The sequence below is a fragment of the Camelus bactrianus genome, chromosome 16 (genome assembly GCF_048773025.1).
Source record: "Camelus bactrianus isolate YW-2024 breed Bactrian camel chromosome 16, ASM4877302v1, whole genome shotgun sequence".
NCBI lineage: Eukaryota > Metazoa > Chordata > Mammalia > Artiodactyla > Camelidae > Camelus > Camelus bactrianus.
The window spans coordinates 38215235-38235219 of record NC_133554.1 but is presented as its reverse complement, the minus strand read 5'-3'; the positions used below and the strand labels follow the sequence as shown (position 1 = coordinate 38235219).

Sequence of the window (19985 nt, the reverse complement as noted above, 5' to 3'; positions counted from 1 at the left end):
TCCCCTTCAGTGCCAGTGGCTTCCAGCTGCCTGAGGACCCCTCCCGTCCTTGCATCCTCATCGGGCCTGGCACGGGCATCGCCCCCTTCCGCAGTTTCTGGCAGCAGCGGCTCCATGATGCTGAGCACAAAGGTACAGCTGCAGGGCTCCTTGGGGTGGGGGAGGAGTGCCAGGTGGCCAGCACCTGCCTGGGAGTAGAACTGGAGCTGCAAGCTGCAGCCACCCCACAGATGTTTCCTAGTCCCTCTCCAAGTTTGCCTCAGCCCATGTGGACAGGTGATCTGAACGCCTTGGGCCTCAGTTTCCTCATCAATACTAGATGAGATACTAGTGGGGATTTGAGCTGGGTACCCAGCTGGTCAGGCCTTGCACTATGTCCCGCCCGCCCTCTGGTGGCCATCCTGGTAACTGCAGCCTGCTGGGTCTCGCAGGGCTCCAGGGTGGCCACATGACCCTGGTGTTCGGGTGCCGCCGCCCGGATGAGGACCATCTCTACAGGGAGGAGATGTTGGAGTTGGCCCGGAAGGGGGTGCTGCATGAGGTGCACACGGCCTATTCTCGCCTGCCTGGCCAGCCCAAGGTAAATACAGCAGCTGCCCGTGCAGTGGGTGGAGCATGAAAAGCACAGACAGTGGTGGGTGTCTGGCTCTCCACAAGCTCCTCACTTCTCTGAGCTTTCGTCTTCTCAACTCTAAAGTGGAGCGATGCTGTGAAACTATTACGTTCACTCTTCCAGGAGAAGAGACAGCCCCTAAGACGTTCAGGGCTAAGTCAGGGTCACACTGGGTTAATCCCTGGTGCCCAGCCTGCTGAAGGTCCTCCCCTGGGGCAACGTCCTGGGGAGAGGCAGTCCAGCCGGCTTTACGCTGAAGCACAGCGAGGCTGGAGGGTGGTGCTGCTCCCAGCATAGCCTGCTGACCGGCTCATCTGCCCTAGGGGGCATTTGCCCCCTGAGCCTGGGGAGTCCAAGCAGATTCTTGGCTCAGCAGTTGTGAGCATGTCCCGCTGGGCGCGTCTCAGACCCAGTACTCCACGCCCGGTGCCAGGGTCACTGGGCATCTTCTGTGAAACGAGAGCAAGACTTCCGTGTAACTGGGGGAACCTGCTCTAAATTTCAGGGGGATCCCATGGACAGTCTGTGCTGAGAGGTTCCCTTTTCTAGGGTGTAGGCAGGTGGGCCCCAGAGCCCTGGGCGGGGAAATTGGCCTGATGATGCCTCTTTGAAGCATAATGGATTCAGTGAATCTGGGAGCCCCACCGGAGGACGTGGCTGTGGCCAACATTCACCTCTCCAGCCCAGCCCAGACCTGGGCTGGGCAGGGCACCAGTGCACCTCCTCTTCCCGAGCCTGATCCCTGGGCAAGGTCTTGGCCAGGAGGGTGCTCACCCCGCAGCCCCTCATGCCCCTTCACCACCTCCCTGTGGCCAGCAGGCCTGACTGAAGGCTTTGCCCCCAGAAGCAGAGGCTTGGACCCACCATCTCCTCTGGTTTCAGGTTTACGTTCAAGACATCTTGCGGCAGCAGCTGGCCGGTGAGGTGCTCCGTGTGCTCCATGAGGAGCAAGGCCACCTCTATGTCTGTGGGGATGTGCGCATGGCCCGTGATGTGGCCTGCACCCTGAAGCAGCTGGTGGCTGCCGCGCTGACCCTGAATGAGGAGCAAGTGGAGGACTATTTCTTTCAGCTTAAGGTATGCCGCTGGTGTGTGGGCTCAGGATGGAGGTCAAGGGCACAGACCACGGAGCCAGGACTAGAGAAGTCAGGCTCCGAACAGTCCTGGACCCAAAGGAATCCTAGAGGTGGCTCGAGGTCATAGGTGGTTGGGCTGTTACAAGGCCTGACTATACATCCTGGTCTGGTTGCTCAATTAAACAAAGGCAAACTTGCTGATGTACTAACAGACTCTCAGGGCCCCTAACATGCTACTGTGCATCGAGGCACATCAAGACTGGGAGAAAATACACAGCATTTCCCAACCGTATTTATCTCAGAGCCCACATTTCCTGGAGCACCCTATGGGACAAGCACTGGGCAGGCGTCAGCATCCATCGCAAAGGCTGGGGAGATGTTTTGGTGGTCCACACCACAGTGGGTACTGATGGGAGTTAAAGACTCGAAGTGAGATTCAGGTATAACCTAAGCATGACAGTTGGGAAGGCAAATGGCTTATAAGTGTACGTGTGATGAAGAAGCTGGAGGGACCCCAGGGGCTTGTCCCAGCCTGGACCTGATGAGGGAGAGGCGGCTGCACCAACAGAGCTAACACCTTGGTCTCTGTTTTCCCTTAAAGAGCCAGAAGCGCTACCATGAAGATATCTTTGGTGCTGTATTTCCCTACGAGCTAAAAAAGGATGGGTCAGCAGGGCCGCCCAGTGATCCCCAAGCTCCCGTAGCCTGGAGGAGAAGTTAAAGCTGCTGCCACTGAATTTAATGATGGCGCCAACTCTCAACTATCTGAGGTCACAGGGCTGGGGAGATGGAGGGAAATTATATCCCCAAGCTTCACATTTGTTTCTCCATCTCCTTCCCTCTCAAACCCTTTACTTGACCTGCTACCAAGTAGCAGCCTGGACAGAGTGGAACCTCTTGTTTTCTTTGAGCCCACCCTTCCCGGGGTGGTGGAAAGATGGGGGCCTGGTCCCTTGGAGACTAAGTCTGCTATCCCAAGCCCGGCCAGTGGGTGAGAAGGATGGAGCTTCCTTGATTGCACTACTTGGAGTGATCAACAGGAGATGCTGATACACCATTCTGTGTTTAGCTGCCTGCGTACAGTTATTTATGACTCTGTATTTAAAAAAAACAAACAAACCCCAGACAGCCTCTTGGGTCTTGCCTGTATGATTCCTTGATGGAGATATTTATATGAAATGCATCTTATTTTAACCACATTGTATGTGTGTGTGGGTGTTTTGTAAGGAAAGCAGCCTGAAGCTATATAGAGTTGGGGACTGGTGGGTTCCACCGCCTGGACAAAAATCCCCCCCAAAGGGACATACCGTCTGAAATGCCCACTGGGTATGGGAACAGCACACAGAGTTTTGTGCACATCTGAAAACCTGTGGTGGGGGTGAGGAAGTGTGGGCTGGCCTGCAGGCACTAGCTGTACCTCACACAGGAAGCATCTGATGCGGGGTGTGTTGGTGAGGGCCGGTGCAGCACATGATGGTGGTTCTTTAGCGAAGGTTTAGACCTAAGACAGCGCTGTCTTAGGAAGTCACCACCTTTTGCCCTGGGGCCACCTGTTTTGTGAGAGTTTGGCCAATAATGATTTAGCCCTGGGGGACAAAGCAGGTGAGGTTCGGGCTGCGTGTCAGGGACTTGGCAGTGAGTGAAGAACACACATCTTCCCGAAGAAGAGCCCTTTAAGGGACTGAGCCCTGTTTCCTTCTCCCAGTGAGAATGAGGAAGAAACTCAGTCAGGGGCTAAGTGGAGGTCTGGCAAAATCTGGCTCCCAGCTTGGCGTTGGCCTCTGTTTTGTTGGCTCCCTGGCCCACTTCTCCCCTCCCTCACTCCTACTCGGGTTGGGTGGTTGCGGGGAGAAAGGAGCATGCCAACCGCCAGTGTCCCAGCGATGCATCTATACAATGTGGTCAAGAACGTGGTCACCTGGACCAGGGCCTCTCCCACAAACCACCTGGGGTTTACTGTGCAGACTCTGATTCAGGAGGTCTGCAGCAGGGCCCGAGATTCTGCGTTTCTAACAGGCGCCCAGGTGCTGCCGGTGCTGCTGGTGTTGCTGGTGGATGCAACCAATGTTCCAGGTTCTGTCCCGTCCAAGAAAGAATTAGGAGACAAGATGTAGTGTTAAGAAAAGTAAAGTGAGGATTTATGAAAGGATGGATAGTACACTCTCAAGGGGAACAGCAGGCAGGCCCAGGTGAGCAGCTGCCCTGAGTTTCTTTGGCGAGTTAGTTATATAGGGTGTAAAAATAATTGGGTGGAATATTCATTGAGGAGGAAAGGCCTTGGGGTCATATTTCCTGATTATCATCCCAACTCCACCTTCCCAAAGGGAGGAGGGATTTTTGTCCTTATTTAGTCTAGATCAGAAGTGTCATGGTGTCACTTCATGATAGGTACTTCTGATCTGCAAGGCTAATTTTATTGAAATGAGAGCATAATGAGCAAAAGTTTACATTCGGACATTGGAAATTCCTGCCTTTTCTGACCTTTCTTTGTTGGTCTCCAGGCCAAAAGGTGTGGCCCCTTAACAACCCGAAGATTCCTGCTTTTCTTTCTCTGCCAGGGACCCCTGGTGCTTATGTATGTTTCCTGCATTTGCCTTGTGCCCCTCCTTTCTGCTCAATTCCTGTCATTTGGTCTGTGTCCCCCTTTCTCTGCTCATATCTAGCTATCTGCCTGCTCTAACGGTTGCCAAGGTACTGGATTCTTGGGGTTAGCAGGATGGGTTGGTGTTGGAGACACAGAGCTGGGCCCCCCTGCCCTGGCCAAGTGGCTGGTATCCCCCTACACTGAGCCCCTTTCCCACCATATCTTAACCCCTGACACCGGGGGCTCCGTAGTGGAACCACACAAACAGGTCTCTCTTCCGAGTCAGCTTCTCGGGAGCCCACCTGCCTCCTCCTCCCGCTGGAACGCCGGGTTCTGATGAGCCCGCCCTGCCATCCTGCCATCCAGCCTCTGGCTCTGCGCCGCCCCTCTTGGGCTCTGGTTGAGCCCTTAGCCCATCTCAGAAGCAAGGGACCATTTCCTGGGTTCTCCTCTGTTACCAAGCTTCCTGCATCAGAGCTTCCTTTTCAAGAGGCTGCGTCTCACACCCTTCTGGGGTTTGTGGGGGACCCACTGGGAGCAGGATGTCAGGATCCCCCCTGATAAAAGTGAGCCCACGCTCTCTCCTCACACTCCCCTCAGCCAGGACCTCCCCAATTCCAGAGACTCCAAAATGTCTCCAAACTCATTTAATAAACAACCACCACCCCTGCATAGGTGCCGACAAGCATTTTTCTTTATTTGAAGGACACGGGGAAAGGGGAGAACCCTCTGCTGAGAAGATTCCTGTCAGTGGGGTGTCATCAGGGTAGCTTTTCCAGAGGGTACAAGAAGAGGTCAAAGGTTGGAGAAAGGGGAGGGGCCAAGGGTACTCCCTGCCACGTGGAGTGACAGCTGGTGACTTGGAGCTGGGTGGACTTGAATGGGGGTTGGTGATGTGGTTGAGAGGCAGGTGAGGCACAGGCCTAGGCTGGGGGCTGGGGAAGGCCAGGCCCCTCCCTTTCTGCTGAGGGAACTGAACTTGGGGCCCACCTGCACGGACCACTCCTCCCCTTTAGGATCTGGGTGCTGCCCCACTGAGGAAGGTAGTCCTAGCCAGCTGCCCTCTCTGCTCCAGGCTGGCTGCCACCAGAGCAGAGCCAGATGGGGCTGTGGTCTCACCAGCAAAGCCCCAGATCCTCAGCAGGCTGGGAGGGGCCAGGGCCAGGGCTGGGCAGGTTAGGGGTGATGAGCAGGTCCAGGCAGCAACAGGGCCCAGCCCTCATCCCCAGGCCCAGAGATCACTTATGTCTGCACGTGGGTCAGCTGGATGTCCCCGCCCACCTCCAGGCTGTTGATTGCGGGCAGGTTCTTCAGGCGGTGGTAGTATTCAAAAAGGTGCTGACCATCCACGGCCACCCTGAGGCCATGGCTTTCACACATGATCCACACCTAGACAGAGAGGCCCCACATTTACACCCTACCTGGACTGTCCTTAGAACTGAACGCAGGCTTGCACCTCCCTCCCTCCTTCCCGCCTTCCTCCAATGTTAGTTAAGCAAGACCCACACCTTATTGGAGCCACACCAACGGATTCACTCTTCACCGAACATGCCGCGTGTCCTTCCCTCCCTGTACTTTTACAGATTCTGTTCCCCGGCCCAGAACACCCTTCCCCCTGTGCTCCCTGCTCTGCCCATCTTGTCCATGTGTATCACTGCTCATCCCCCTTCCAGATTCACCCTCCTCCAGGCAGCCTTCCCTGCTTTTCCCCACCTCCTGACCCCCTCAGGCCGTGTCCCCCACCCCCATCTTCACTCTCCAACTGGACCCTGAGCCTCTAGGGGCAGAAAGACTGGCTTGTGTCATCCGTGTCCCTACGATCCAGCTGATAGGAGTGCTCAGTGCCTGCACTCCGGCAGCGGCAGCCTCCTAACTAGTCCTTCCCACCCCAACATTTTCCAGGAGGCAGTTCTGTTAAACTATCATCATCCCCATCACATGGCTAACCCTAACAGCACACCCACTGGGCACTGTCCTAAGCATGTCACAAACACAATTTCATTTCCTTCTTCCATCTCTGTGAGATCAATATTATTATTTGTCCCATTTTTAAGATAAGAAAATTGAGGCACAGAGCAGCTAAGTCACTTGCTCGGGGTCACACAGCTAGTTCCAACACTTTGTATTAAAATCCAAACTCCTTTTAATGGCCCACAAGACCCTACATCAGTCATTTTCAACACTTGGGTGAGGAGTATTAGGGCATATTTTAAAATATGGGTGTACAGCCTCACCCCCTCATCAGCGTGAGGTGGGGCCAGTCATTGATTTTTCTTTTCTAGCTCTCGGGTGATATGAATGTGTAGTCAGGGTTAAGAACCCTGCTCTGTGCAACCCGGGGCCTCCAGCAGCGCCCCCCTTTCCACTCTCCTGGAAGCCCCTGGCCCCCTGCTTCCTAGACAGGCCACGCCCACAACCCCCCTCATTTGTGAGAATAGCTACACCCTCTGCTGCCTGCAAGATCTGTGCAAGGCGGGCTCCTACAACTGAGGTCCCAACTGCTCTGTGGCCTCCTCTGAGACCCACGCCAGCCTGGGTCTCACTCATCCCTTATTCTGTTTTGCTGTCTGCGTAGTACTGCTTGTTATTCCGCAGTGATCTGTCCATGCATTCATTTCCTTGTTCCTCCCCCACCTCGATTGTAAACACCATGGGGGCAGGACCAGGACTGTCTGCGTCATGGCTGTCACTCCAGCACCCGGGGCTACCTTCTGCTCAGAGTAGGCCTGGACACAATAGCTGAAAAATGTTTGTTGAATAAATGAGTGAGCAAGTGAATGAATAAATGACACTTCATTCTTGGGTTCGATCTGGCACTGATTGGCTGTGTGACCTCAGTGAGTAACCTGCACTTGTGAGTCTGTTTCCCAATCTGTAAACAGCCGATAGTACCTGCCACCTACCTTGTGTGGGACAGTAGTAGTAAAATGATAATGACAGTCACTTGGTGAACACTTGTCTCTTCTTCTGGGCCCAGCCCTCACCCCAGAGGCATCTGCTCCCATCTCGATCAAGGTGCCCCCAATGCCCTCCACCTGCTGCCCCACTTGCCCCTTGAGAGTCCCTCTGAGCACTGGGCTGTGGCATCTCACCGAGAAGTTCTGGCCCCGGAAGAAGGGCATCTGTCGGAGCAGGCTTCGCTCCTCAGACCCCCAAGAGCTGTTGATCTGCGTGTTGCGGACCACGGCGTTCTCGTCAAAGCGGGGGTTCAGGTGGAAAGCGATGTTGCTCCCAGAGCGCAGGTTGATATAGAACCTGGGGGCAGGCCACTCCCATGGGCTCTCTGCCTGGAGCCAGGGGGATGGCCAGAATGACCTCTCCTCCCCCGGAGCCCTGCTCACCTCTGAGCGCAGGGCAGGATGGTACCCGACACGATGATGCTCTTGGAGGGGTACAGCCCCCCTGGGATGGAGGTGAAGAACGGCATCGGCTGTGGGGAGGAGAAGGGCAGCAGGGGGAGCTTTGTGCCAATTTCTGTGAATTTGGATTGTCGCCTGGGTTTGTTAACTGTGCCTAATATATTTTCAAGAAAGAACTCCGTAATAACTTTACTTGGTTCAGTAAATGGCAAAGGGAGACTTCACAGAGTTCCTCAAATTAATGGCTTAAACTGTCATGAAAACAGCCTGGGCTGGACACAAAGGATGCTTGTGCTGAGAAGGGAAGTCTTACAATATATCCACGGTGACAGGAAGGTTTTAAAGGTGAAAGCTCCTTTCGAAAGTCTTCTAAGTTACTTGGAAGTTTTCAGAACTATGGTTTACTAAGGGACTGCTTTTAATTTTGTAAGCTGCCCTTCACCCCCCCACCCTGCACAACACAAACCAGACTTCTGCCTCTCCCTAAGAAACCACTTACATATGCTGGGTTGGGATACGCCATAGGTGGGATCATGGGATTCTGCTGGAAAGAGATCAGGAAGTTCAGTGTGGGAGTGTGCACACACACACACGTACAGACACACACACACATATACAGACATACACACATAGACATGCACACATATCCATACACACGTGCGCGCGCACACACACACACACACACTCGGACCCCAACACGTCCTAGAGGGGATGCTCCAATGGGAGACTGAGGTCGTGAGGCCTCAGCCCTGATTCTCCCATTCACTTTCCTTCTCCTGTCAGCCTTGGTGGGACTTCCTGCCGTGTTCCTGGATCCCAACACAGCCACCTGCCCCTCAACCCCTCCGAGGGCAGCCCCACTGACTCCATGCCTCCCACATGATTTGCACCCACAGGAGGAGAACAGCCTAAGCCTGTGGTCAGCAGTGACATCCTGGGGGCTCATCCTCAGGATGCAGGGTCTCATATCCAGATGCTGGGACCACAGCACACCCCACCAGGGACAGACCAATTTTCCTGCTGGTTCCTAGGGGACCTGCGCCTTGGGCCGCTGGGTAAATCCAGCCTAATCCAGAATCTCCCCTGTCCTAGGAGAGTTTTATGTGCGTGTCTCCTGAGCAGAGGGCCTAGCCCCAGACATCCCCATCCTTCTTGCTGAACTACTTTCTTCCCGCCTCTGGGCCTAGAAAATTCAGCCCTTGGTTAAGGGGGGGATGTGGTGGGGTCGTGAGCTGACCAGAGTGTTCAGACTTACAGGGAACATCTGTCCAGGGGTGCTCTGCACAGTGTGGACGAACCTTTGAGTCTGGAGGAAAGAAACCGCGTTTTAACCGCGTTTTGACCAGCCTGAAGACCACCACCCGCCACCAGAGGGCACCACTCAACACATCCCCCACCCCGGAACTCCTTCCTGCCATCACCACCATAGCCAGGGGGAAGGTTGCGGGGGATGGCCTCGGCTGCCCCACGCTCCAGTGGGAGAGGCCCTGCCTCTTCCTTTTAACCCACATGAAGAACCAAAGTGAAGAGATTCCGAAGAGGGCGCAGGATACTTACCATGGGAGCCGCAGTGGCTGGCCAGATCCCTGGAGACTGAAGGGGATGAGAAATCAAAATGGTGGTTAACACTGGAGCCAGGGGAGAGATGACAGCAGAAACTGCGGTAAGAAAGTTCCCCTCACACTCATGTTGCCTCCTTCCTGCTGCCAAGCAAGCCTCCCTGAGCCTGTGGCACCCAGCTTCTCACCCACCATCCCAGGTACTCTGTGGTTATGCAACAGGGTTGGGGGTGAGGGTCGGGATTGGAGGAGGGGGATCATCCCCACTGGCTCCTGCAGGGGATGGAGACCATTTAGCTTCCCTCAGCTCCCAGGGGCAAAACCATTACTCCCAGTGCCATATCTCACCCATAAGGTGAAAGATAATATTTGCTGAAGGCCTATTGTGTGCCAGGCTCTGGCTTCAGCGCTTGACGGTGAGGGAGGCATCCTGTCCTCCTGTTTCTCTGGTGAGGCAACCAGACTCAGAAAGATTAGGCAACTTGCCCAAGCTTACTCAGGTAGCAAGTGATGAAATCCAAAATGGTACCCAGTTCCGGCTGATAGTGTCCACCACATCCCATCCTCTCCAGGCCACGGCCAGAGTTGGGCTGCCCTACAAAGACTCCCTGGAGCTCTACCAGTCCTGAGGCAGCATGGCAGGAGGCCAGTGCCCTAGCTGCACTGTGCCGGGCACAGGAGAACTGGGTAGAGAGACACTCCTCCCCTCAGAGTCCCCACTGCTTCCGTGGCCAAAGAAAGGGCCAGGCCCTGCTCCCCTTCCTGTCCTGGACCCTGTCTTCACCCAGCCAACTGTTCCTTTGGCAAACCACATTCCACATTCGTTAACTGAGTCTCCTGTGTGCCAGGTACTGTGTAAAACGCAGGAGGTACTTGAATAAACCAGTCACAAATCCCAGCCCACAAGGGGCCTGCGGAGTGGGGTTGGGGAGGAGTGAGGGGAGTGACGAGGAGACACACAGAAGCACATTTACAGCGGGACATGGTGACTGGCATAGCACAGAGGTGTGCAAAGTCTATGGGACACAGGGGGAGCATCCAGGGATCTGCCAGTCAGCGACAATGCCTGGAGGAGGGACATTTAAGCAGAGCATTGAAAGGCTGTTAGGGGTTGGCTGGGGGTGAGTGGCAAAGGGTGCTTTCAGCACAGGGACAGCATGTGCAGAAGGCACGGGGAGCCCGAGAGAGCCCCCAGTGAACAGTAGGGGCTGCATGAGCTTCCTGGGTGAGGGGTGAGGCCGGGAGGGAGGCTGGGGCAAGACTGGGGAGGATTGTGCATCCTCTGCAGGCCCGGCTGGGGAATCTGGGCTTCATCTAAAAGGGCATCGGGCCTTTAGGTCTTTAAAGCAGGGGGAGGATGTGATCAGATGTGGGTACAGGAAGGTCACTGTGGAGGTAGGTGTGTGGTGGGGTGAGGGGACTAGACCATGGTCTGAGTGGTGAAGGGGCAGACGCCTGGACCAGGGTAGTGGCTTTGGAAGGAGAGGTGTTGGTGCCCTGGAGAGATAATGAGGGGAAGAAAGAACCAAGGATAACTGTCAGGTCCTGGGCTGGGGAGTGTGAATGGAGACAGGGAACCTCTGGGTGGGCATGACGGGGTCTGGAGCTGGACCAGCCTCTCAGACCCTCTGTCTTTCCTGCTGACGGCTCAGCCTCCCCAGGCCTCCATCCGACTCACTTTCGGTTTGCGCCCCTTGTGCTTGGGTGGGAAACAGGCAGGCTGGGAGAACTGCACCCTGGAGTGGGCGGGCTGCATGGGAGTCACGTGGGTGTTCTGTTAAAAGAAAGGGAGCCACAGGGTGAGGAGAAGCATGAATGGAGCCGAGGAAGAGCGGGAAAGCAGGCGCCAGGCCGGAGGGAGACAGCCAGGCAGCGGGGCAGCGGGGTGTCCAGGAGGGGCAGAGGGAGGTCAGGCCCCAGTGAGTGACAGCGGGCTGGCAGCTCCCTCTCCCGCAGGGGAGAGTTGATGGAGGGACTATCCGATGTGAGGGCCAAAGAGAAAGGAGCTATTTGCTGAGGGCCTGCAGTGGGCCTTTCCCATCTGAGGTGGGCACACACTCAGGTACCCAGTGGTGACAGTAGCTCCACCTGGGGCCCTGCAGACTGTGCGCCCAGCACACCCTAATCTTCCCAGTTTTCACAAAAAGCCAGAAATCCAGATTCCTATGTGTTATCTCCTGATCGTTTTTTTTTTCCAAATTGTAAATAGATACAACATAAAATTGGCCCCTTCACTATTTTTACGTGTGCAATTCAGTGACATTAAGTCCATTCACCACCATCCAGCTCCAGCACTTTTTCATCTTGTGAAACTTCTCCTGACCTTTTGGATGGTGGTAACACATTGAAAAAATTTAAAACATAGAGAGGGTCACATAGACCCCGGTGTGGCCCATGCAGGCTGTTCGGTGCCCTCTGACATGGATTGCCTCACTGAATGCACATTAACGACCCATGGGGAGGCCATGACCGTGTTCCTGCCCAGGTGAGGAAACTGAGGCTGGGAGAGGCTAAGTCATTTGTCTAAGGTCCCCCAGCCGATGTGAATGGCAGAGCTGGAGATTTGACCTGGATTCAGTTTGGTTCCCAAGCCTGGGTTCTTTCTAGAACTACAAGGCCTCCTAACCAGGATGGAAATAGAGAGTGACAGAGACAAATGGCCTAGGGGTCCTGGACACTGAGACAGGGGTTTCAGACAGAGACAGCAACATGAGAAGGACGAGACAGGAGAGCCAGAGGTGTGTCCCCAGAGTCACCTGGAAAGGAGACTGACTGGCACCTCTGGCCCCACCCAGCAGGGCCTGGGCACAGCAGGCTGGGCCTCACACCCAGCCCGGGACAGGGGCCAAGTGGACAGTCTGACCTGGAAGCTGACATAGGACAGCTGCACGGCTCCCGTGACGGAGATGGTGTTGACGTGGTGGAAGGGCACGCGGTGTTCATACTGCACAAAGAGGTTCCCGTTCACCGTCACCTGCCAGGATGAGTGCAGCTTTCAGGAGGGGAGCCCAGCCGGTGGGGGGAGCACACCTGAGCCGCTGGGACCCCTGCGTCTAGAAATTTAGACCTGCGTCTAGTTTTCACATCCACCCTCTGAAGTTGGAAGGCATCAGCCTTCAGAGCTGCCCCAATTTCAGGAACATGCGTGGGATCCAAAATGCATCCAAAAGTAATTCCTACGTGGCTCAACTTTTTTTTTTTTAGTTCTTGTGGTTGTTTGTTTTTTGCACTAGGTTTGTCTTTCTAATCCTAGCTCACCTGGGGTGTTATTTAAATATGCATAAAATGATCCCGGGGTTAGAGGAGCGGTGACCACAGGTTGCATATTGAGGGAGTGGGCACATCCTTGTTCACACAGAGAAGCACAGATACCGGTGTCCTCATCCCCACCCTCTCCCCAAGTCCAGAGACACTGCTCTGCTTGCAAAAGCAATCTGCAGTGCCATGCAAAACGAAGCCGTTAATAAAACCTGGAGGATAAAGGCTACAACAACGCAACAGAAAAACATCTGTGATCAGAGACCTGGAGTAGAAGAAGGGCTACAACAGAGGAGTGGAAATAACTTGGACTTTAAAGACCCAGGAGGTCAAGTGGCTACTTATCTAGTTCTGATTTCTGAAGTAAAAGATGCAGCAGGTGCACCTGGAGATGCAGATGAAAGTGTATAAGGAGACTGCAGCCACCATAATGCCCTTAAAAGGAAATGGTCGTCTTATCCGTACAAACGTGTTGTATACGTGACTATTTAAAGGTTCTTCACCGAGTCTGATAAGACTAGGGCAGTGGAAGGAAAGGGAGGAGAGTCCCTGCTCACCTTGAACTCCGAGCTCTGCACCAGGAAGCGGAGCTCAAACGGGCTCCCCCTCTGGAAGGGCATTTGCATCTTCCTCTCCTCAGGCCCCCAGCTTCCCTTCTGCTTGGTGTTGCAGACCACATACCCGCCCTCTTCAAACCGTGGGTTGAAGTGGAAGGCGATGTCATTGTCACTGCGGCCAGTCTGAAAGTTCACAGCAAACCTGGGCGAGGGAAATCAGATCGTGCTGGGAGACCTGGTTTGCTGCCAACGGCAGGAACGCAAGGGCCTAGCACCTTTGACCGACATCTGCCTGGGGAACCTGCCCACCACCTGCGGGGCTGGCTCGTATCCATCCTTAGTTTGTTGTCCTCTTTTTGTTCACCTAATTTGCATTTAGTGGGTTTTTGTGCAGTTACTGCATTTTGCCCGTCCAGTGTGCTTTTCTAAAACTAAGTAGAAAATGGGTAGAGAAATTTGTATTCAAGATGCAAGTTGAGAAACATAACTAGAAGCGGGAGGTGTTCACGCCGAGTGGATGCTTCTAGGAAGCCAGCCCATGTCTGCTCAGTTGAGAAGGAGGACAGATGGAAAGATTACGTGACATTGGATGAGCCACACCTAGAGAGGTACTGTCTAATGCGGAGGCACAGCTAGCTGCCCAGGCCTGTGGACCTCAGTGCCTGCACCTGTTCCTCAGTAGAGGTTGGCGTGTGTCCACCTGACCTGAGGATACGTGTGAGTTCCTCCCTTGGAAACAAAGGAAGTTGATATTTTTGCAAATCTGAGTCTTCATTTACGAAGTTCAGTCCTAGAACTTTTACCTCTAGGCTGGCCTGCTTCTCTCCTTAGTCTGTGAGCCCCCATCATCCCCAGGTCTTTGGAGAATCTGTGTTAACGATGCCCTGGATGCTCCTGGTAGGTTGGCAGAGGTGGGTCCTTCTCATCCCCTGAGCCAGGTGCGGGCAGCTCAGAAGATGCTGGGTGGACCACCCTGAGCTGACAGGCATCATGGTTCGCCCAGGGGCAAGGCTGGAGAGAAACAAAAATGCCAGGTACCTGGTTCCACCGGAGTAAAAAGCAGTCCCACTGACAGTAATCTGAAGTCCATCCTGAAGACCCCCTTGGATTGTCCCGGTGAAGGGGACGATCTGCGGGGAGGAGATGGTGGTCAGTTAGGGAACCTGCCTCCTTCCGTGCCTTCCATGTGGTGGCCGGCTTGGGTGTTGGGCCCAGCACTTGGGCCGGGGCGGCAGTGAACAGGACAGGTGGACGCTCAGCCCCACGCACCTTCCAGGCCCGTGAGGAAGCCGACTGGAAGCAAGGAAGTTACACAGACATCCTGAGGTTGTGAGAAGGAGACCTCTGGGCTCTGAGAGAATGTGACAGGGACAAAGTGACAGCTTCCAAGAGGAAGAAGCAGCTCAGCCCTGAGCTGGGAAGGAACCAGGGGAGCGATGGGGCAGCTGGGCCCTGGGCCACGCTCCTAGCAAAGGCCCCCAGGGCCCTGGGTGGGGACTTAGGAGGCTGGAGGAACCAAAGAGACACCAACCTATACTAGAGGATAAGCCTTCTGCTCACCTGAGCGAGCCAAGAAGGCCTCCTCCACCCTCCTGTCCACCCCGCCTGGTGACAATGGTGACCAATGACCTTTGCCCTCCCACTGCCTCAGGTAGTGCCTCTTCCTGGGTGGTCTCTGCAGCCACAGGGCTGCCCCTCTTCTACTCCTGCCCCTGGGCTCCCATTGCTTCCCCCAGGCCCTCGGCTGCCTCCAGAGTCCTAATGCAGCATCTCCGCCCCCCTAGGCTCCATCACTTTGTCATGTTCTCTTTCCCGGGCCTCCTGAAAGGCCCCACAGTTATGGTGAGGGATGCTTCACTTTTGAGCCACGCATATTCCAGATTTGGATCCTAATTCTGCCACTCGTTACCTGATTGGCCTTTGGAAGCTTATTTGACTGCTCTTTGTCTGTTTCCTCATTTGTAAAATAGGGATAAATCCCACCTTCTGGGTACGATTGATGATTAGGTGAGAAAAAGTCTGTGGAAGAGGCTGGCGCATAGTAGGTGTCTTTCGACCACCCCCCTGCTTCCACCCTGGTCTCTCTCTGAGCAAAATTCCCAAATTGCTTACTTGTCAAATTTCAAAACTTACTTCCAGAATGCCTTTTATCTAACGTGGTTCTGCAGCCTGCACTGAACATAGTTCAATCTCCTAGTCAATTTTTGCGTTTTTCAAGTTGCTGAAGTCTTTTCTACCTTCTCCTTTAAGTCACTTCCCTACAAAAATTAAGTGCTTACAGGAACCAAGCAGGTGATGTGTCTGAGTGGGATGGCCAGGTAGGGTACAGTAGGGAGTGGTGGGGATTGCAGCAAAGTGGACACCATCTTCCATCTCTAAAGGGGCAGTGTCCACTCAGCTGTAACTAGTGGTTACCATCCAGGCCCAGTGTTGGCAGAGCTTCCAAATTTTTAGGAGAAGACAGAAATCATGATTTTTTTTTTTTTTGAAAACTTTATAATTCCTAGGGGGAAAAAATCCTTTAAAAAGGATTGTAGAAGACTTCCTTTATTATTCAGCTACATAATGAAATAGTTGAACCATAAGATGTGCCTGGATTTGCTTCAAAATAATCCAGGGGTAGAAAGGGAAGTAGGGTTGGGTAGAGATGAAGCAAGATAGGTCATAAGCTGAGAATTGTTGAAACTGGGTGAAGGGTATGTGTGGTTTATGATACTATTCTCTCTGCATTAAAAATTTTTCTTTAGCAATAAGTTAAAACAAACATCATACAGGCCAAACAACAAACACCCAGTAGCCCAATTCAGTCCTAGCTTGCGTCCTTGAGTTGCAAACCACTCAGAATCTAGGGAAACCCCTCCTAGCTCAGGGTGCACAGCTGGCCCAGTGAGAGAATAAGCAATGCCAGGATCCCATTTGGACAGACTCTGCTCTCCATGGTCCTTTGGGAGAGGGATCTTTTGTGGCATCTGAACTCCGCCATTAAATACTTTGATGACCTTAAGCAGATCACAGCTTCTCTGCATCACGAGTTCTCTCTGTCATTTCTGTCCATGCCAGTGATTTTGGAGAAGCAGCGGCAACCTGACACAGTCACAGACCAGCATGGCAGACTTCCCTGAAAAGTCCTCCCCTACTTTGTTGGTTGAAACCTGCAATTCTCTTAAGAACCTCCCATACCATCATGAGAGACAAGGCTTAAAATGCACATCCTCAGTGAGCACCGGACCTTCCCTTCAGCACACTAAGGTATAAGGAGCTGAAGGCAGAGTGTGATGGACGGGGTCATATATGCACAGGAGGAAGGCAGGATGGAAGCAGACGTGCAAGGACCATCGGGGTGGGCAGTACAGGTCAGTCTTAAAAAATGATTCCCACTAGAAAAAGTTTTGTGAGATTTCAGTATCTTGAACCATCAAATTCTGGCAAACAAAATAATTTCAATTGACTATACCCCTACAGACAAGGATACTCTTTGCAGCATTATAATAGCAAAGAATCAGAAAGAGTCTAAAAGTCCACCCTGAAGAAAATGGTGAAATAAATTATGGTGTTTCCATAACAATGGATTCTATGTACCCTTAACTAGAAAGGAAGAGGAGGAAGGGAACTGTCTGAGAAACTGATATGGAATGATGCCATATGTATTTTAAAAATGGGTGGAGGAGGCTAAGTGTATGTATTTACTTATTATGGATAAAATCTTTCCGGCAGGATTCAAAGAAACTGCTGATGTTGGCTGACTCCAAGGAGGGCATGGTGGACTGAAGAATTACCACATCTTATCCACCCCACCAAAAACGTCCACATTCTAATCCCTGGAATTTGTGAATATGTTACTGTACGAGGCAAAAGGGACTTTGCAGGTGTGATTAAATTAAGGATCCTGAGATGGGGAGGTTATCCAGGATGATCCAGGTGGGCCCGGTGTCATCACGGGGTCCTCAAGGAGGGAGGCAGGAGAGCAGAGTCAGTAGGAGATGTAACAACAGAAGCAAGAAGCTGCTGGCTTTAAAGAAGGAGGAAGTGACCATGAGCCAAGGCATGCAGGCCACTATGGGAGCCGGAAAAGGCAAAGGAACCCATTCTCCCTTGAAGCCTCTGGAAGGAAACAGCCTTGCCACTGCTTTGATTTTAGATTTCTGACCTCCAGAAGTGTAAGAGAATAAATTTGTCTTGTTTTAAGGCTGGCCAGCCAAGGACCCCTCTGTGTACGTGTGTGTGGTCTTAGCAGAAAACAGCAGCACCCGCTTTTGCTCAGGAGGATGGATTTTTATGCTCAATTTATGGTCCCACAGCTTGGGCTCGCCTCCCGGCTCTCTGTGCTGGTAGCTGTGATGTTGAACAAGTCACCTGAACTTTCTGCACCCTAGTTCCTTCCTCCGAACAGTGAGACAAGGGCGCTGCCAGCATAGCATTGTTCTTGACAGGAATAGGTGAGAGGCCATGTGGAAAGTACTTGGCAGCAAAGCCTTGACATCAGGAAGCATTAATCCCTCTGCTGGGTCAGAACTTGCTCTCAACTCCTGGTCGTGCCTGCAGGCTGAGGAATTTTCCCTCTTCTTCCTCTCCAGCCTGGAAAGCAGAGCCAGGCCCTCCAGGCCAGAGGGTGAGGAGCCCCTTCTGGTGGCCCAGTGTCACAGAGGCCACCCAGCTGCAGCTGGCAGAGGGGCTCACCCACAGGAGGCAGCTTGTAGCCAAAGGGCACTGCTGCCCTCTGGGGGCCAACCTTTCCCATCTGTGTTATCCTCTCAACAACCCTGGCCATTATTAGTGCCACTTTTACAGAATGTGAATGTGTAAACAGGCACAGAAAGGTTGGGTAACTTGCCCAAAGCCACACAGCTGGGAAGGGACAGAGCCGGGTTTGAACCCTGGCACTCATGCTTATAACCGCCGCACAAGCTGCTTCTCTTGATGAAGCCCAGAACATCCTCACTCCTGGCTCACTGAGGGCTCCCCAGACCGACCAGCAAGTCCTGCCCTGCTTGTGGTGCCAGCTGCCCTCCTGGCCCTCCGAGGCAGATGAGGCCGGCGCGGTGTGAGTGAGAAACAGGCAAGGCTCCCGGGGCAGGTTCTTGTGGTGTCAGCTCCTCAGCGGAACGGCCGACCTGTGACTTTCCTGCTGCACTTAGGAGGAAGTGAGATCCTGGGTGCCTGGGGTCAGTGACCCGGGAGAGGGCAGCCATGTCGGGTGGACGATGCTCTGAACACCTGTGGGGGCTGCCTGCCCCCAGCCTCTTTCTCATCTGGACTCCATGGCCCTGTTTTGAGTCTCTCCTGCCCATGGGAGGAGTTCCCTTCTGATTTGAAATCTTTGGCTTTTGAATCCAAGGATTGGAAAATAAAAATGCATCACCAGAATAATAAAATGTCAGGGCTTGGGAGAGACTCTGGGTCCCCCATCTGATGGAGAATGAGCCCCACGTGACACTGATCTTGAGGCCACCACCAAGGGACCCACTGGGTAGTCTAGTTTCCTCCAGCTCCACCCTGGGAACCCCCACAAGGTGGGCTGAGGGCCACCTGTGACTGCCCGGAGGAAACAGGCCAAGCCAGGCCCCTGCTGAGGTGGGCTTGAGTGTGGAGCCCCCGCAGCACTCCCCCAGCACCTGCTGACCCGCAGGACAGGCTCCATCAGCCCCCCAGGCTGGCCCCTTGAGAAGCCCTTCGCTGATGCCGAGAGAGAGTCCTCCTGCAGGGCCGGGCTCAGAACACAGTGACCACAGAAAGCCCCTGGCCCGGGGCTGCCGCCTGCCTGGCTCGCCTCACAGCACTCTCTCTGTGGGTACCTCCCTCTTCCAGGGGGAAATCAAGGCACCTCCCTTCTCCACACTGCAGGGGCAGCCCGGTTTTTCTCTTACTCCCAATACAGGCCCTCTGCAGACACCCTGACCTGCCCTGCCTTGTTCACTCGGCCCTCAGGGAGCAGACACCGCCTCAGGAGGCCTTCCCTGCTGCCCCTGGACTCTTAGCAATACTAAACACTTTTGAAGCATCCACGGTGGGCCAGACACTGTTCAAACCCTCTCGATGTGCTCCCTCGCTTAATCCTCACCCCAACCCTGGGCGGTGACTCAAGGATTACCCCTGTGCTACAGATGCAGAAACTGAGGCTGAGAGAGGTAAAGGTAATTTGCTTCGGGTCAAGCGGCTAGTAGATGGCTGAGCCCAGGGAGGCCGTCTCCAAAGTGAGTGAGTGCCTTTAACTGTCGTGCTGGGTTGTTATCCTCCCCAGAAGCCGTGGTTACCTCTCCTTTCACACAAAGAAACCATCCTTCTTCTAGTTTCTACTTCTGCCCATCTTCCCCCACTGAGCACCTAGAATAGGACAGGCACCCGGAGAGAGCTCAGGAAACGTTTGTGGGATGCATGAATCCCAGTGATGTTCACCCCCTCCAGGCCTGAGAGGCAAAGGGAGGCAGCCATGGAGCAGAAGCTGTGTCAGGACTGCCCCAGCTGGTGTTGCTGCCTTTATTGTGTTCTCTTTGGGACGCCACCTCCCCTCCACCCCCAGCCACCTGCAAGGGCTGCCTCCCCCAGGCTGAGGCCGCCCGCAGCCCCGGAACTCACTGGGTTCAGGTAAGGAGGCTGGGCACCGCTGAAGGCCATCTCTTCACTGCCTCTGTGGTCACCACTGCTTTGAACACTGGCCAGACCGTCCTCTGCACTGGGGAGGACCTAACAGAGGAATAGAAACTAAAGCAACTTGGCAGTTATTCAGTGGGGAGGAGCCAGGAGCAGAAGGAAGTAGGTTTCGAGAAAGGGAGAAATGTAGGGTGCTGAGGGAGGAGGGCGGAGGATAGGACTCAGGGAGAGGGAAGTGAGTGTCTCTCACCCAGTGACCTTTCCCTCCTCGCTCTTCCTGTGCTCTGCCCCTGAGACCTAGCAGTTAATATAATTCATGTGGATTCAGAGATCCTGACCACACTGACACCACAGCGAGCTTCTAGACGACACTGCCCATGACTCTGTGGGT

General features: G+C 53.9%; 2 protein-coding genes across 10 annotated transcripts in view; one reads left to right on the top strand and one right to left on the bottom strand.

Moving 5' to 3' along the window:
- Window positions 1-2888, top strand: part of NOS2 (nitric oxide synthase 2) — a 37427-nt gene extending 34539 nt beyond the window's left edge. For both annotated transcript variants that reach the window (XM_010958294.3, XM_045519053.2), the window contains 4 exons: window positions 11-132; window positions 432-580; window positions 1496-1690; window positions 2291-2888. In XM_010958294.3, the coding sequence (XP_010956596.1) occupies window positions 11-132; window positions 432-580; window positions 1496-1690; window positions 2291-2410 (586 nt within the window). In that variant the 3' untranslated portion in view covers window positions 2411-2888. The remainder of the gene's footprint in view (window positions 1-10; window positions 133-431; window positions 581-1495; window positions 1691-2290) is intronic.
- Window positions 2889-4945: 2057 nt separating this feature from the next.
- LGALS9 (galectin 9) lies at window positions 4946-19739 on the bottom strand. 8 transcript variants are annotated; one of them, XM_074343098.1, is made up of 11 exons: window positions 19580-19739; window positions 14045-14136; window positions 13007-13208; window positions 12055-12165; window positions 10870-10965; window positions 9190-9225; window positions 8888-8938; window positions 8132-8176; window positions 7615-7703; window positions 7366-7440; window positions 4946-5662 (listed from the first exon to the last, which is right to left on the bottom strand). In XM_074343098.1, exons 1-11 carry the CDS (start codon window positions 19616-19618, stop codon window positions 5584-5586), a joined length of 915 nt encoding a protein of 304 aa, XP_074199199.1. In that variant the 5' UTR covers window positions 19619-19739; the 3' UTR covers window positions 4946-5583. The 8 variants fall into 8 exon arrangements, with proteins under 8 accessions (XP_074199199.1, XP_074199200.1, XP_010956598.1 ...); XM_074343099.1 differs by having other exon boundaries at window positions 8132-8173; XM_010958296.3 differs by having other exon boundaries at window positions 7366-7528; window positions 19580-19738.
- Window positions 19740-19985: the final 246 nt, after the last annotated feature.

Coding starts and splice junctions, on each gene's coding strand:
- LGALS9 (XM_010958296.3), bottom strand. CDS start 19,618: ATGGCCTTCAGCGGTGCCCAGCCTCCTTACCTGAACCCA. Junction 8,177..8,887: donor CCCCTGGACAGATGTTCCCT/GTAAGTCTGAAC, acceptor ATCTCTTTCCAG/CAGAATCCCATGATCCCACC. Junction 7,529..7,614: donor ATCCTGCCCTGCGCTCAGAG/GTGAGCAGGGCT, acceptor GCCTGCCCCCAG/GTTCTATATCAACCTGCGCT.